General features: G+C 42.5%; 1 protein-coding gene across 1 annotated transcript; it reads right to left on the reverse strand.

Annotated features, from left to right (window-relative positions):
- Positions 1–1,370: 1,370 nt before the first annotated feature.
- LOC120032996 (calcineurin subunit B type 1) lies at positions 1,371–16,431 on the reverse strand. The gene is made up of 6 exons (XM_038979280.1): positions 16,214–16,431; positions 9,675–9,714; positions 4,851–5,027; positions 4,403–4,462; positions 3,938–4,122; positions 1,371–3,653 (listed from the first exon to the last, which is right to left on the reverse strand). The coding sequence occupies exons 1-6, from the start codon at positions 16,214–16,216 to the stop codon at positions 3,606–3,608; spliced, it is 513 nt and encodes a 170-aa protein (XP_038835208.1). The 5' UTR covers positions 16,217–16,431; the 3' UTR covers positions 1,371–3,605.
- Positions 16,432–17,189: the final 758 nt, after the last annotated feature.

Raw genomic sequence — 17,189 nt, forward strand, 5'->3', positions numbered from 1 at the left:
GGGTGTAAAATAAAGGGTATCTGATTACAATTGATGGTTTTCCAGTGGCCTTGAGCTTGAAATCAAACCCAGCTTCCGAGACATTTTCTGCCTCTTTTCCCCGTAAAAAAAACAACTAAACTGTAGGGTGCAGTGCTTGCATGCAACAGAAGGCAATGGGAATCGAAGATGCAGCACTCAAGATGACGCTGCTTTAATCTTTCATTAGTAAGTCTAATTCATTCTGATCTTATTCATAAAGTGTGTCAAGATATTAAGTCCGGGGCAAGCTCGTGATAGCCGTTCGGCAACTAATAATCAAATCAAATTTTATTTGTCCCATGCGCCGAATACAACAGGTGTAGACCTTACAGTGAAATGCTTACTTACTAGCACTTAACTGCATTGTTGGTTCAGAAAAATAACTAAAAAGTAAGAAATAATTAAAGAGCAACAGTAAAATAACAATAGCGAGGCTATATACATGGGGTACCAGTACAGAGCCAATGTGCAGGGGCACCGGTTAGTCGAGGTAATATGTACATGTAGGTAGTTATTAAAAAGTGACTATGTATCGATAACAGAGAGTAGCAGCGTAAAAGAGGGGGGAGCAATGCAAATAGTCTGGGTAGCCATTTGATTAGATGTTCAGGAGTCATATGGCTTGGGGTTAGAAGCTGTTTAGAAGCTTCTTGGACCTAAACTTGGCGCTCCAGTACCGCTTTCCGTGCGGTAGTAGAGAGAACAGTCTGACTAGGGTGGCTGGAGTCTTTCACAATTTTTAGGGCCTTCCTCTGACACCGCCTGGTATAGAGGTCCTGGATGGCAAGAAGCGTGGCCCCGGTGATGTACTGGGCCATACGCACTACCCTCTGCACTACTCTGAAGACACACGGTCATTTCGCCTCCTAAAAATAAGGCCTGAGGGAATTAACCATTTTGAGGAGACAAGGAGGACACAAGGAAAATATTTGAGATTCGCCCACACTCAATAGCAATTCTTTTTTGTTATCTTATGCTGCCATCTAGCGGTCAGTTTAGAGTATAACAATAACATACCCATGACCATCTGTGCATTATGCTCCTGCTTGGTTGAGTGCATTTTTCAGTACAATAGAATTATGGTTGTCCTATTAATGAAAACAGTGTCATACATGTGGGGATACTAATCATCAATATAAAAACATATTTCCCCTACTTTCATAGGACAAATATCCCTTTGTTGCTGGTCTTTAACAAACCGGCTGGCATTCTATCAAAGCGCATTCACACATATTCTGCAGTGTGCCATCCCAACTGCATTCATTCTAATTTAAGCGCCACCTTGCAACGGTCACAACGCATGGATACATAATGCACACAGTACATGTGTTGTCACACAATTCACAGCCTCTGTAACAACTTTCAAATGGTTTATTTCTCTTTTTCATGTATGAAGTTTCAAATGGTTCCCACAGCAGATGCAGCATGCAGAGACGGATAAGAAGAAAAGTCAAACCTAAGACTGAAAACATTTTTTTTTTTTTGCCTCCACCCTTTACCACCCCGTAATAAAACACACCCTATACGGATCCCTTTCCTCCAATAGTGGACACATTTAGCACAAACCTAAAAAACAAACAAAGAAGGGACCACTAATACTACCATGTTTCTAACAAATATCTGTTAAAAAAATGAAATGTACAAAAAATAAAATAAAACATCTCGAATGGTTACCCCCTGAAACAGAGCTGGTAGTCTACTCTGGGGCATAAGTGAAGCTTTGCTGGAATAGAAGTGACAGAGATATCCAAAAGATTATAGTTGTTTAGAATAACAGTTACATGTAGTGGAGTTACTTTTAGTCATTTCCATATTTATTCAACATTTACCAATTTTTTTTTTGTTGCCAACATCCATATATGTCATTTTCATTTGTTATAATATATTAACATTAAGATTCATATGTAAACATACAGATTTTCAAAAAAATGGATCTACATGCACACAAAAGAAGAAAAAAAGAACCCTTCATGTCATGCAAGCACATCACAAGACTTCGGGGCCTTTTAAGATCAGATAAGAGCCGTCGTCGTGCAGCACGCCATTGAAGAAAACAGCGGTGCGAGGCGGGCGCATGCGGCACAGGATCACGCGCTTGGAACACCCGCCCGTTGGTGCATTCAGTTGGGCAAAAAAGCAGAGCCACAAACTTAAAATACGTTTAAATTCCAATAAAATGTATAGATACAAATTAAACCTGTTCTGTCTTGTCCCCTCTCTCTGTGTAAAGAACATTGGTAGCTTTATAATAAAATGCCCTTGTTGGTTGCAATCTTCTCAACAAAACTCAAGAGAAAAAAAATGATGTTCAGGAGGTAGGGAGGAAGAGGGACAGCCCACCTGTGACCTTGCACTATTACGTCAACTCACGGCAAGTCCATACAATGTTTGAGAAACCGAATTAAAAGATGTTCATGAAATAGATGCAAATTACATTGTCAAGAAGGCAAAATGTGTACGTTGAAATCACCGCCTCTCATAAGCCTAACCAACTTAACATCCCTCAATGTCCTAACTATAGCCTACTTACTGTAAGTTACCTCAGCTCTGCCTGCAGTTAAGTTGTTAAATGCAACCCCAAAAAAGCTAGATTTACCGTATCACCAGCATTTAAACAAAAAGCACTCATCTCTACTTCTATTTGATAGTCTGTAACCAATCCATATCTGTAACTTCACATGGCTGACAAAGCAATAAATACAAAACACATTAACGAGAATATTCTAATGGCCTGTGATGTCATACCATCCAGAATGAAGACGTGCTTTTTGTTGGAATAAGAGACTAAGGTGAAAATTATTCGCATAACCAACCAGTGACTCAAAAAAGACTTGCCCTTGAAGTAAACTTGTATGTGCAGAAATGTAAATATTATTTTCTCTACTCCACTGCATCTTCAAAGCAAGATGATAGATGTCCCTGACAATATAAACATGTATAGTACACAATCCCCCTTATTAAGAAAGCTGTCTTACACGATCTTAAAAACTTAGCTGCTCAAAATACTGAGTGAAAGAAGCAGGGAAAGCATTTGCCCTGAAAATGTAATTGGATTGTTTGAATCGTGCTGTATGCACATTGAAATAAGCAATTCTACCGAATGTTGATAGAAAAAGATAGATACCATTATATTCAACCGGTTTATTATATGTTCTGATTGGCACTTCATGCTCTATTTTCGTGTTGTACGAAATCAAGTACATCAAGTTACATCACAGCTAACTACACCCCCCCCCCCAAAAAGCCAAGACCAAAATAAATATTTAATAAATCCCAACTGCCTCAAAATGAAAGAGAAACACACTAACCTTCCTCCACCAAACTGAAATACTCGCTCAACGATAAAAAGCTGTCCTTCAGGCTCTTAAAGTGTTACACCGGGTTATGGAGAGAATTCATGTTCAATAACACTTACAAATGGTTGGCTTTCAGAAGGCTCGGGTTGAAAAAAAAAGGTGGCTTCACAGAGAAAAATACTTCCATTGAAAAATACACAGAGAGCGTTGCTGGATGACGCCTTGAGCAGATCCTCAGAAATGGAGAAGAAAGCGAAAAGGGATTTTTGAGGGGGCCCGTGAGGTCAGTCACACGTCCACAACCATCTTTTTGTGTATGTCTAATCCTCCCACCACCTAATGGAAGACAGAGGGGCAAGAAACTGTCACGGACGCAACAGAAACCTTTGAATTTGAACAGAAATGATGCACCGCGATCATAGGAATATGATTGCAACATTTCAGATAAGTTCTGAGTTTTTTTTGCAGAAATCCTTGTTGGAGGATTTCGTTCCAGATCATTCCCTACTGGTTCCGGAAATCCTCCAAATGGGATTTCTCAAACTTGTGAACATTTTATGGAAAGTTTTTAGGAACTGTACAACCCTATCACAGAGTAAAACTTTGTTTCTTTGACTCACCGCACAAAACTCCTCAAAGGATATTCTCCCATCGCCGTCTTTGTCTGCGTTGATGATGGTTTTGTCAACAATCTGCTGAAGCTGGGTGTCCTTTAAGTTGTTTCCCACCATCATCTTGAGGACCTGGAAGAGTTCTCCATTGGATATGTAGCCATCCTTGTCCATGTCATAGATCCTGAAGGCAACTATAGGACAAGGGGAAGATTGTGTCAGACCTCTATTTGATGAGGTTTTCATTGCAGCGTCATTGGAATGATCTGCCAATATGCATATTTCGAGCGATTTTAACGGAAGAACGTCTGAACATCCAAGAAGGTGGATCATTTTTCATACAGAAAATCTAAATCACAAACATTTGCTTTATGAGCTCAGCATCGGTGTATCAACAAAGGTGGGTCATCGTTTTTAAAAAATGGGGGAAACTTCACAGTGAAAGCAGTTGAGATTAGTCGGCACGATACTTACAGCGCAATTTCATCTCTTTATCACCTTTGACACTGAACTGGGAGACACCCTCAATGAATTCTGTAGAAGAATGTGAAGCCATTTTGAATCAACCAACAATTAAAAAGGACAGTAACAAGGACATGAATACACATTGGATCTTTATTTCATTCACTCAGTTGTATAAGAGCTAGAGGGTGCTTTCGAGGAAAATGCCCAACGGCCCAAAACTGTTAAGGCATTTCCTGATTTAAGTTGCTCAGCATAACATCATATTGCAGGCTAACACTTCTTAGAAAAAAACATTATACATTTAAACATTTGGTTGATGATTTAATTTCAAGGTGAAACAGCACTGGTCATTATCCACAAGGATAGCCTACACAAAGACACCAGACTAAACAGACAACAAAGGCTCTTTTGAAGTTATAATTTGAAAAAGGTGAATAACCCCATATATCAGTCTTACCTTTGAAGTCGACTTCCCCATTGCCATCTGTGTCAAATATATCGATTACTCGCTGTACAAGGGGATTCTGTTGGAGTTCCGGTAAGGACATAAACTCTTCCACGCTCAAGGAGCCAGAGTTATCTAGGTCGAGTTTCTTAAATCTCTTTCCTAGCCTCTTAATCTCATCAGCATCAACTGAAATAGAAAAGGAGAGAGCGAGAAAGGGTGGCGTTAAAACCGACCTATACACATATAGGGGGAACAAAACTTCCACAGCATACTCCAATTTCTAGGGTAGCTACCACCACCACCGGGTTTCGGAAGCACACTTTCAGCACATGGGGAAAAGAAAACGGGCCGACCTGGTCACTTACATCTGGTGTTATGGTCCTTTGCTGCCTTTAGAATCGATTCACCCATCCCCGATTGATTCTTCCCCGACTTCTTGCGAGCGCTGGCCATAGCATAGCCGTCCCAAGCTACCGCCCACCTAGTGGAGTTTGATACTGGTGGCCAACATTGAGCTACAGTAGCAGCATACCTCTCGGTTCCCAACTCTAAGCTCTTTCACTGTGTCATGTGACGCCTCCTTTACACACTAATCACCGGACTGATATCCATTAATCGTAACGTGGACACAACAGCATGAAGTGGACTTAAGTGAGACTAAGTGTGAGCCGTAATGTGGGCGGGATTTCACAAAATGAACCTTTCCCCTGCTGCTGTGCACAATCCTTTAAACACCATATCATTTATAAGGCTTCCAACCAAGGACTATCAAATACGTATAATTCTACAGATATGATAAAGAATATTCCAGTAGTTTGTTAATATGATCAACCTCGCACTAGTATTAAATCACCTACAGAGTCTCACTGTAAATAACAAGCTATTTTTAATCAGTCTTAGTGGCACAATTCATATCTACAGACTCAAAAGTATTTTTGCATCAGCTTTATTTGACAGTTACAGGCAATCCGGAGTTTCTCTCTGACCCGATATGGCTTGGGTTTGCTGAGGCGTTCCTCTGGGCACCTCGACGTGGCAGTTGTGTTTTAGTCAGCAGTGTTGTACCATGATGACAGGCTTAACAAGTAGGAACCAACTGCTGCCATAACCGAGACCCACCACTAGATGTACCCCAAAACAAGTGAGTGGGGTGTCACAAGAACTCCAATATTACTATGGCGGCTATACATTATGGGGTGCTGCCAATACGGCACTACAGTGAAAACGGATGCCCTTTTACATCTATTTGTGAGCAACTCTCTGCAACATGTGTCCTACCAAATTGGGAAACATAAACACGCAGTGCCTTTCTACGGGCATGTGGGGGAGGGTTCTTGAAATCTAACATCCAATCAAAATGTAGCCGCTTAATTAAGCGACCCATTCTAGGCGTTTTAGCCAACAGAACATTTTGGATGGCTACGTGAGACTACCTGGCAACAGGAGCTTACGCATTGGTAATTTCATATCTCTACATTTAGACCCTTATTCATTACATGGGAAATGAATTGAAGACAAATCAATATAAGCCGGAAAGTGATGCCTTACGCACTTTTTTCCAGCCCCCAAAAGCCATTCAGTAGTCGTCTGACATGGAGACAAGGAAGGATGCCATTGAAAATAATTTGGATATAGCCAGCCCAGCCCATTAATAATTTCAGCGTTAATGATGGACTTAACTCTTGTATATAAGTTGCTAGACGAACTGAGAAAATATATATATATATATATATTTTTTTAAATACCTCAATAGCTCCTCCCCTGACACAACCTCTTTATCGGGGGCCACAAAAATGTAGCTGCAGAGGCACAGGCCCCAACAGCACAGCATTAATTCAATTACACTTGCACAACAGTATATGCCAGACAGTGCTGGGTACCATTCTGTCCGTGTATCCAGTCCACGAGTGTAGATCAAATAGATGGAGGGGGAAAGTATTTATAGCCACAAGGCAGAGAGAAACACCCCTCACTCCACACACAGCTAAATGGCTGGTGCTGCCCTCCCCTTGGGAAACCCCTAGCAACAAGGAAACCCAACTAGCAAACATACAAAACGGGGGGGAGGGTATTTTGAGAGCTGCAGTCAGACAGCCAGCTGAGCTAGAGGGTGCTTTCAACACAAACTGAGCTGCAGGAGGAGACAACACGTTACATTCACATAGGTTTCATAATTCGCCTCACTGGGCCTCATCTCCCTCACAACCAATGACCACGCATACACAACGGCAAGTAGGCTAATGCTGAAGCTTGAGAGTTCCGAGACTGTCTTCGAGTCTTCATGAATCAAGCCCCGGTTATGATATTTTAGGAACAGTGTTACCACCACAATTGGGTTATCAACAATGTGTTATGTTAGTGTTACTAGCATTCGGGCACGTGTCAAGATTTAGCCCCATTTGAGTCTAAATAGTAATTCTAGACACTGCTTTGCTCTAGAGACCTGTAAACAAATCATGCCCCCCCCCCCCCCCCCCCCCCCCCCAGAGAGATATAATGGCTACGCAAGCTAGCCAATGAGCTAACCAATATCACACCTATAAACCAAACACGCATCTGACAAGAGGCAGATAATGAGGAAGCGTTGCCATCGCACTTATTTCACTGCTGCAGAAACACAACCCCCCACTTACATGTGGGCGAGTCACACCGCTGATCTCACTGAAAAAGCGTCCCCCACTGGGGCGCATCAAAGCACTGCAGCTCTCCCAAACAGCCGAATAAATTCTCTCAGCTCTGTCTCTATACAATATACGGAAGTTAATTTGTCTTGATGTGCTGGTTTGTAGCTCAATTTGGATGGTTTATTATCTTGTTGTTTAAAAAAAAAAAAATTATACATCATGCGTTTGTGAAGTTTTTTGATTGGAATGTGCCTGTGAGAATGTGTCTGTGTACAAGAAACAAGTAAATACAACCTGTCTATAGATGCAGATACTCGTCTAGTTTGAGGAACAGATCACGAATTGCTCCAAAGAACACGGTAGCCAATACATGGCCGTCTGTGTGCATGCATATTTGTGTGTGGGTTCGCATGCATGTCACGTTCTGCTGCATCACCATGATTGACTGGTGCTCCTTACGACACGCCCCAAAGCTCTCAGCAGATGCTAAAGATTGCCACTTAGAGATATGCACACTGTGTTGAGACTTCAGTCTAAGTGGGGGGAGGAAGGGGGGGGGGTGGGTACTAGTGGGTACAACTACAGAAAAACACAAGGTGTTAAGCAGGGAGTCACCATGTTCTCTTGAAGCGAAAACAGTCTTTGCAGGGCCAGTAGTTTTGTCTGTTTAGCCACAGCTTCAGCCTTGCACAGGGAGTCACCTAACCCTCCGAGTAGAAGTTGCCCCTCCGCTAGGATCAGCTTCCCCCTTCCCCATATCCAACCTTTACCATTCGGGGTAAAAGATAGAACTGACTAGCATTCTAGGGGTCTACTAACGAACGCCCTGACTAGTGGACCAGGACAGGGATCTGGCTGAGCGACCAGTGTTCGGACCCTGCCAGCTCGGAGCGCACAGCTGATTTAAGGTTGTGCGCCTTCTTGACACGGTGAACAGCTGCCCCACACCCTGCTCCCAGGAGTGAGGGGGTGGGTAGAGACTCCCCAAAATATCCCACTGCGGGGAAGTCCATCGGCTGGCTGAGGTTTGAGACCTGTTGAAGGCTCTTGTTTTTGATTGTCCTGCAGGTGCGCAACCCAGGCGTGACTCTGTTTTGATGGTGGTGGTTGTGTCAGCTGGTCCATAAGCATCAAAGTAGCAAGTCTTTATGGAAGTGGGACCCCTAAATCAACACCAGAAAGTAGAACTGTCTACTTGCACCCTTGACAAAGTCCTACGTTAGTCTGGTCTCTCTCAAAATGATTGAAAACCTAGCATTTGGCATTTGCCTTTCCAGCCAAACACATTCTGTACAAGACTGGGCGGGGAGAAAGAGAGAGAGGGAGATTTTTATGGGTTTCAAGGCAAGTAAATTAACAAGTGCCGTCGTAAATCACGGCCCGACGGCCACCCCTGTGACACCTAACGTAACAGCTCGTTAGGGAGGTGCAGAGGTGGGCCCCCTGCGCTGTTTTCCCATCCCCCCCAGAACACACTCGACACCGGCCAACATTGACGTCTGAGCTCCGGCTCTGCACGCCACAATCCTCCACAGGAGGGAGTTCCCGAAAAAGTAGAGCCTGAAAGTTCAGTCCTGAAACTCTAATTAGCCCCATTTTCTCTTGAGGGGTGGGTGGATTGATGAGGGTGGAGGGATGGCGCAGCAGGGTGACAAACCAATTAAAAATGGACTATTACTCAGACTAAAAATAAATAAGGCTCTCCCACCAGCCCTGAAACTGACCTTTATGAGGGGGGAGACATTTTTAGCTGTGGCAGCAAAGTGCTCACGCCTCCCAGCAGCGTCTGAGACTGGGTCACACTGTGAAGGGCTGAAGAATGCAGTGTCGCGTGTGGTGATGCATATATTGGTCTGCTCAATTCCCCCCGACCGGACCAGTTGTTTACCTCTTAAGTGTCCCGGACTTTTGTGAACCGCAAAGCCTATGGTAGATTCTGGCCTTTGAGTTGACTGGGCGGTCACTCTTTAAACCAGAGACAATGCAATCCCGTAGCCTAAATTTTTTACCTCAAAATTGTTCTCGGTCAATGTATTTACATGCATACATTATGTATTTACATGCATACATTATGTATTTACATGCATAAATTAAGATTAAATTCCAGTCATATATCTGAATATTACATGCAGGACAGCCCACAGCGGATATTGTTTGAATCGCAGCAGCAGTATTGGAGAAGTTGCCAGTGATCACCTCAAATACTTACAGTGTGTACACATCTCCAAGGGATAACTTGCTTCGTTTCCCTAGAAAGAAAGAGGGGGGAAAAAATTGTGAGAATGACGACCCAACCTAATGTCTATTCAGAAATGAAGACAGGAAACCATAGCATATAACATTTCACCATTAAAATCTGGATTTGCTTCTTCAAAATATAGGAATTGGTTTGCTATAATAAGATGGCATTTGCACCAAGGGTCTGAAATATTGCCATTTACCATTGATTACATTGTAACAAGTTGAGTGGTGACAATCTTATGTAAAGACCCGATTGTGTGCGCCACATAGAACAAACGCCATACCGATTCTTACATCAGGGGTATACTACTATCTCAACACTGACACATGAAAGTGATGATGGGCCAATATGTTGATGTGAGCTTGGTACGTTAATAGGGAAACACAATGAACACTACAGAGTGGCACAATATCCTGCCACCTGCCCCTAAAACGGCAGGTAGATTTGAAACCCATTGTCGGTCCATCCCACTCTAGGCATTTTGTTTATCCCTAAGAAGTGGCATTCTCCATTATGCATGAGAACAACAGAATGAACTGGATTCTGTCAGAGCTGGAAATTAGGGCAATCCACTGCCTTTGCCTTACCGCATCTCAGTGGGACATAAAGGAATTGAAAAAGGCCGATAAGGCCTTATTAGATAAAGACTTGGGCCATGACTGAACGGCTAGCCAAAAAAGGGGCACGGACTATCCTAAATGCCTCTAAATAACTATCCATTTAAATCCAAGTTAAAACATTTATCTCCTGAATATCATAGAGCACTTCTGTGGCTCAGTTGGTAAGAGGCATTAGCAACGCCAGGGTCGTGGGTTCAGTTCCTGCTCGGGTCACATATACAGTGCATTAGTAAAGTTTTCAGGTCCCTTGACTTTTTCCACATTTTGTTACGTTACAGCCTTATTCTAAAATGGATTAAATACATTTTTATCCTCATCCACACACACACACACATTTACATTTTAGTCATTTAGCAGACGCTCTTATCCAGAGCGACTTACAGTAGAGTGCATACATTTTATTACATTTTACATACTGAGACAAGGATATCCCTACCGGCCAAACCCTCCCTAACCCGGACGACGCTATGCCAATTGTGCGTCGCCCCACGGACCTCCCGGTTGCGGCCGGCTGCGACAGAGCCTGGGCGCGAACCCAGCCCAGCCTGGGCGCGAACCCAGAGACTCTGGTGGCGCAGCTAGCACTGCGATGCAGTGCCCTTGACCACTGCGCCACCCGGGAGGTCACACACACACAACCCCATAATGACAAAGCGAAAACAGGTTTAGACATATTTGCAAATGTATTAAAAATAAAAAACTGAAATATCTTATTTACGTAAGTATTCAGACCCTTTGCTATGAGACTCGAAATTGATGCATCCTCTTTCCATTGATCATCCTTTAGATGTTTCTACAACTTGATTGGAGTCCACCTGGGGTAAATTCAATTGATTGGACATGATTTGGAAAGGCGCGCACACACACCTGCCTATATAAGGTCCCACCGTTGACAGTGAATGTCTGAGCAAAAACCAAGCCATGCGGGCGAAGGAATTGTCCGTAGAACTCTCTAGACAAAATTGTGTCAAGGCACAGATCTGGGGAAGGGTACCAAAGAAATGTATGCAGCATTGAAGATCCCCAAGAACACGGTGGCCTCCATCATTCTTAATTGAAGAAGTTTGAATCTACCAAGACTCTTCCTAGAGCTGGCCGCCCAGCCAAAGTGAGCAATCGGGGGAGAAGGGACTTGGTCATGGAGGTGACCAAAAACCTGATGGTCACTCTGACAGAGCTCCAGAGTTCCTCTGTGGAGATGGGAGAACCTTCCTGCAGCACTCCACCAATCAGGCCATTATGGTAGTGGCCAGACGGAAGCCACTCCTCAGTAAAAAAGGCACATGACAGCTTACTTGGAGTTTGCCAAAAGCACCTAAAGGACTCTCAGACCATGAGAAACAAGATTCTCTGGTCTGATGAAACCAAGATTGAACTCTTTGGCCTGAATGCCAAGTATCACGTCTGGAGGAAACCTGGCACCATCCCTACGGTGAAGCATGGTGGTGACAGCATCATGCTGTAGGGATGTTTTTCAGCGGCAGAGACTAGAAGACTAGTCAGGATCGAGGGAAAGATGAAAGGAGCAATGTACAGAGAGATCCTTGATGAAAACTTACTCCAGAGCACTCAGGACCTCAGACTGGGGCGAAGGTTCACCTTCAACGACCCTAAGCACACAGCCAAGACAATGCAGGAGTGGCTTCAGGACAAGTCTCTGAATGTCCTTGAGTGGCCCAGTCAGATCCCGGACTTGAACCCAATCAAACATCTCTGGAGAGACATGAAAATAGCTGTGCAGCGAAGCTCCCCATCCAACATGACAGAGCTTGAGAGGATCTACAGAGAAGAATGAATGGGAATGGGAGAAATCCCCCAAATAAAGGTGTGCCAAGCTTGTAGCGTCATACCCAAGAAGCCGAGGCTGTAATCGTTGCCAAAGGTGCTTCAACAAAGTACTGAGTAAAGGTTCTGAATACTTATGTAAATGTGATAGTTTTTTAAATCTTTAATCCATTTGCAGAAATTTCTACATACCTGTTTTTGCTTTGTCATTATGGGGTATTGTGTGTAGATTGATGAGGAAAAAACTAACAATTTAATCAATTTTAGAATAAGGCTGTAATGCAGCAAAATATGGAAAAAGCCAAGAAGTCTGAATACTTTCAGAATGCACTGTATGAACAGTAAGTTGCTTTGGATAGAAAGCAAATGTTAAAATGGCTAGCCAGGCTACCTGTGTAAATCCACACATCATCCAGAATGTGCTGATGAGGACTCTGTTGCAGAATCCGAATCGGGATTGCAAGCTGAAATTCCTTTTCTCTGTGATGAATACAAAACAGCGAAAGTAGGAGACCTGTTTCGACTTGCTGCTGACCACAAAGCCGGTCACAACCCAAGACTGATCATTGACGACCAGAAAGACATGGCCATGTCTTTCCATCTAGCTAAGCTTTGGATACAATACCCAAAAAATTACGTTGTGCATATAGGCTCCATATCCCCATCATTTGAAGTCATAAAATAGTGAAGGAAATGTCAATAAAAGTATCATTCCATTTGTTTCATGAACAGTATTTTAGGGATTAGGCTCCAACGTCCAGGCAATGTGACTTTTGTCACTATGACTGGTGTATGTTACTTTTGGTTTGGCAAACATCAACATTTTATTTCACACTATCTTAATTTGATATAGGCTAACCTCAACTCCAAGAATCCCATAGATGTCCATGCTCGGTGTTTTCAAATCACTGACACAGTAGTGTTGATGCTGCAACAGTCCTGTGCCTCTGACTTCAGGTCACACAGAGCATTACATTCAAGTGGATTGAGGGGTTTAGGGTTACACCATTTACTTGGTGTAAGGTCATGTCTGTGTGGTGGGAGTTGTAGAAGTAAAGCTAGTTTTGTAATTATAACATTGCAAAATGGTGGGAGGGCAGATGGGTTGGATTTAGGCCTAACTCAGCTGCGTAATTTGTACCACAATTGCCAGTCCAAACATATAAAATGAACAATGATCTTTGTTACTTTCTTTTCAACATCCTTTCCTTCAGGCAACTAATTTGTCACTAACGATTCATTCAACAAATTTTTTTTTGTCTAGGCCTATTCAACATTGTTACCAGTTAGTACTTGCATTACTAGAACTGGGTTTGGAACTTGAAGAGTATTTTCTTCCAAATCCATCTCCTTTGTTGATCTAAAACATCTGTACTAAGGGTTAAGAAGAAGCAAGCCAGTCTCCCGACACGCATTGTATTGAAACACTGTCACAGTATATGCCAAGGCTGGTAGTAAGCTACACATTTTGCTTTTGAGCACCATGACAGCATTATCTGTCAAGCGCTGAGAACTTAATACATTTGATGAAAATGTGATATATTGCAGTGATAGCCTAATACACTTGACTTCCAACAGTTCTCACTGAGGGCCTGCTTACAATTGGAATGTGGTTTCAAAAAGACAGCTAGAGTGTACAATCCATCTCCCGATAGAATCCATTAAAACCAAATCAGCGTCATCCCAAGTCCTGGCTGCCTGCAGCGACAGCCTATAGGAGGAGTATATAGTACACTGAACAAAAATATAAAACGCAACATGCAACAATTCAAAGATTTTACTGAGTTAGTTCATATAACGAAATCAGTCAATTGAAATAAATGCATTAGTTCCTAATTTATGGATTTCACATAACTGGGAATACAGATATGCATCTGTTGGTCACAGACCTTAAAAAAAAAGGTAGGGGCGTGGATTAGATAGCCAGTCGGTATCTGGTGTGACCACCATTTGCCTCATGGAACGCGACGCATCTACTTCGCATAGAGTTGATCAAGCTGTTGATTGTGGCCTGTGGAATGTTGTCCCACTCTTCAATGGCTGTGCGAAGTTGCTGGATATTGGCAAGAACTGGAACATGCTGTCATATGTCAATCCAGAGCATCCCTAACATGCTCAATGGGTGACATGTCTGGTGAGTATGCAGGCCATGGAAAAACTGGGACATTTTCAGCTTCCAGGAATTGTGCACAGATCCTTGCGACACGGGGCCGTGCCTTATCATGCTGAAACATGAGGTGATGGCAGCAGATGAATGGCACGACAATGGGCCTCAGGATCTCATCACGGTATCTCTGTGCATTCAAATTGCCATTGATAAAATGCAATTGTGTTTGTAGTCCGTAGCTTATGCCTGCCCATACAGACATGACAGTTTGTGCAGAAATTCTTTGGTTGTGCAAACCCACAGATTCATCAGCTGTCTGGGTAGCTCGTCACAGACGATCACTCAGGTGAAGAATCCGGATGGGGAGGTCCTGGGCAGGCGAGGTTACACATGGTTGGTGGTTGTGAGGTCGGTTGGAAGTACTGTCAAATTCTCTAAAATTACATTGGAGGTGGCTTATGGTAGAGAAATTAAGATAAAATTATTTGGAAATCCCGCAGTCAGCATGCCAAATGCACACTCCCTCAAAATTTGAGACATCTGTGGCATTGTGTTGTGTGACAAAACAGAACAATTTAGAGTGGCCTTTTATAGTCCCCAGCACAAGGTGCACCTGTGTAAAGATCATGCTGTTTAATCAGCTTCATGATATGCCACACCTGTCTGGTGGATGGATTATCTTGGCAAAGAAGAAATGCTCACTAACAGGGATATAAACCCATTTGTGCACAAAGTTTGAGAGAAATAAGCTTTTTGTGCATATGGTAAATTTCAGGGATCTTTTATTTCAGCTCATGAAACATGTGAACAACACTTTACATGTTGCGTTTATATTTTTGTTTGAAGCAATTATTCAGATCCTATAGCGTATTTAAGGTTGATGCATTTGTGTTCCTTTTCCTGAAACCACTATGCACACTTGGTCTGAGCTAAATGCGGGCGCTTCAGAAATGCATATAGGTCCAGTATGCATGTTTAACAATCAAGTGGCCTACTAACCCCCCAAACATGGGCTATGCATGTACAATTAATGTAGGCCTATGACCGTTGGAAATTGGGAGGAACAGGAAATAGGTCAGTGAACTACAAGATATCAATCTTTTTTAAATGGAACTCTGATGCAAATTGATATGACTGAGGTGGTATGAAACTCTGGCTTTCTGCAATGCATGTCATTTTAAAGCCATTTATTCAGATCCCTGTACTGGGACTGGTAAAAAGAAAATACAAATAATGTAACAAGAGGTAATATAGAAAATGTAATAAAAGGTGGCTCTTTGGGAAGCAATTGTTTCTTCCTGGAAATGTAGTTTAACATTTATAATGTGGCTGACTAACTAGAACAGTCCTGTTCATTTTAACACGAGTAGTTAGCTAGTTGTATTGATTGGGAACCACGTTAACATACCGTGCAGCTCTCTCAAGTTACAAACAGGAAAAGTGCCCATTTGCTGTGACTATGTAGTATGTTTTAACTAGTGCTAGTCCAGCCTTGTTGGACCTGCGTTATAAAGCCGAATAATGCCGACACAAGTTGACAAGCGCATCTAATTTATGCACAAACTAAGGCGTGACAGCCTATCGATATTGTTAGTGTTGCCTGCTTGCGGGTTCGGAAACGATACGATGTTTCACTTTTCCCCCACAAGCTCGCGCCATTATTCATGTGCCTATAGCTTAGCTAACTGGCTAGGTTGTTGGTTTAGATACTTGTCACACATTTTGAGAAGTCTCAATATAGCTTTTCAGAACACACCAGAATGCGATAAACCACCAACACATAACGTTGGCCATATTGTCATATCTGTAAACATGAAATTGTGCGTGCAAAAAGGTAACGCGATAAACGCTTTCAAGCTCATTTGGTCGGGAAAATAAGAACGTAGTGCAACGAGATCTTGGATAGCCTTGAGTGCTATGCATGCATGCATATGGTGTAAGATTTTATACACATTTGGTTCAACACTAGAATAGCTAGCTATAGTTTTCCTTACCATTCTGTCGGTTGGGTTTCTTCACCTGGTGCGCAAGGGAAACACTTTGAAAGGACGACGTTGCACAATCAATTTTAAGACTGTTCCAGGGAAATATTTCTGGTTGTAATAAATATAGACCAGCTTGACTTGCTCTCGCCTTTTCTCTTTACGGATGACGGATTCACTGCAGTAGCTACAGTGGATCCGCAGAGGAGGTTGTGTTGGTGTAGAGAGCGAGCGAGGTTGAAAGGCGAATAGGGGGAGGTGCGGCTATACAGTACATCCGGGTACCCTGTCTATTTCTTTTAATGTATGTATGCCAACCATGTATTGTGACATTTACATAAAATTGTAGCCTATCCATCAATACAGTGTTTAAGTGATGCGTTTAATGCTTTTCGGCGTAGGCCTATTTCCTCATCCAGTTTCTAAATGTAGACCTATGCAGTAATGTTTAAGTATGTGGAAAAATCGACCAGTGAATATGAATGCCACACCTACAGGCTTGCCCATAAAGATGCATGGTTGTAAGATTGACTATTGCAGATTTATCTTTCACAGGCATGAATAGCCATACTGTACTAGATGTAAAAGACGAGGCCTAATTTGTCTAACCGATTGGAATAGGATGTGCAAGTGGGCATGTGAATAAGGGGGCTTACACTGCTAATGAGGACAAGGAAGCAATGGCACAACTGTAGTCTGTAAGCAGGCTTCTGAAATGAGACATGAATCATAAACACTTTCAGTGTAATGAGTGTCTTCAATAGGACAATTTAAACAGCAGCAACAACAAACTCCTTATTCCAATTTATTGTACAATTATGTTAATCAAGTACGCTAGTAACTGGTATGGGTTTATTTACTTCCACACTTTTCAATTACATATATAACAGAACTGAACATTTTAGGCAATCTGATATCATTTTGCATCTGAAGAACAAAACCTTTAGGCACAGGATTATTCAGCCATGCATTTACAGACAAAACTGAG

This window comes from Salvelinus namaycush, chromosome 39, assembly GCF_016432855.1.
Source record: "Salvelinus namaycush isolate Seneca chromosome 39, SaNama_1.0, whole genome shotgun sequence".
NCBI lineage: Eukaryota > Metazoa > Chordata > Actinopteri > Salmoniformes > Salmonidae > Salvelinus > Salvelinus namaycush.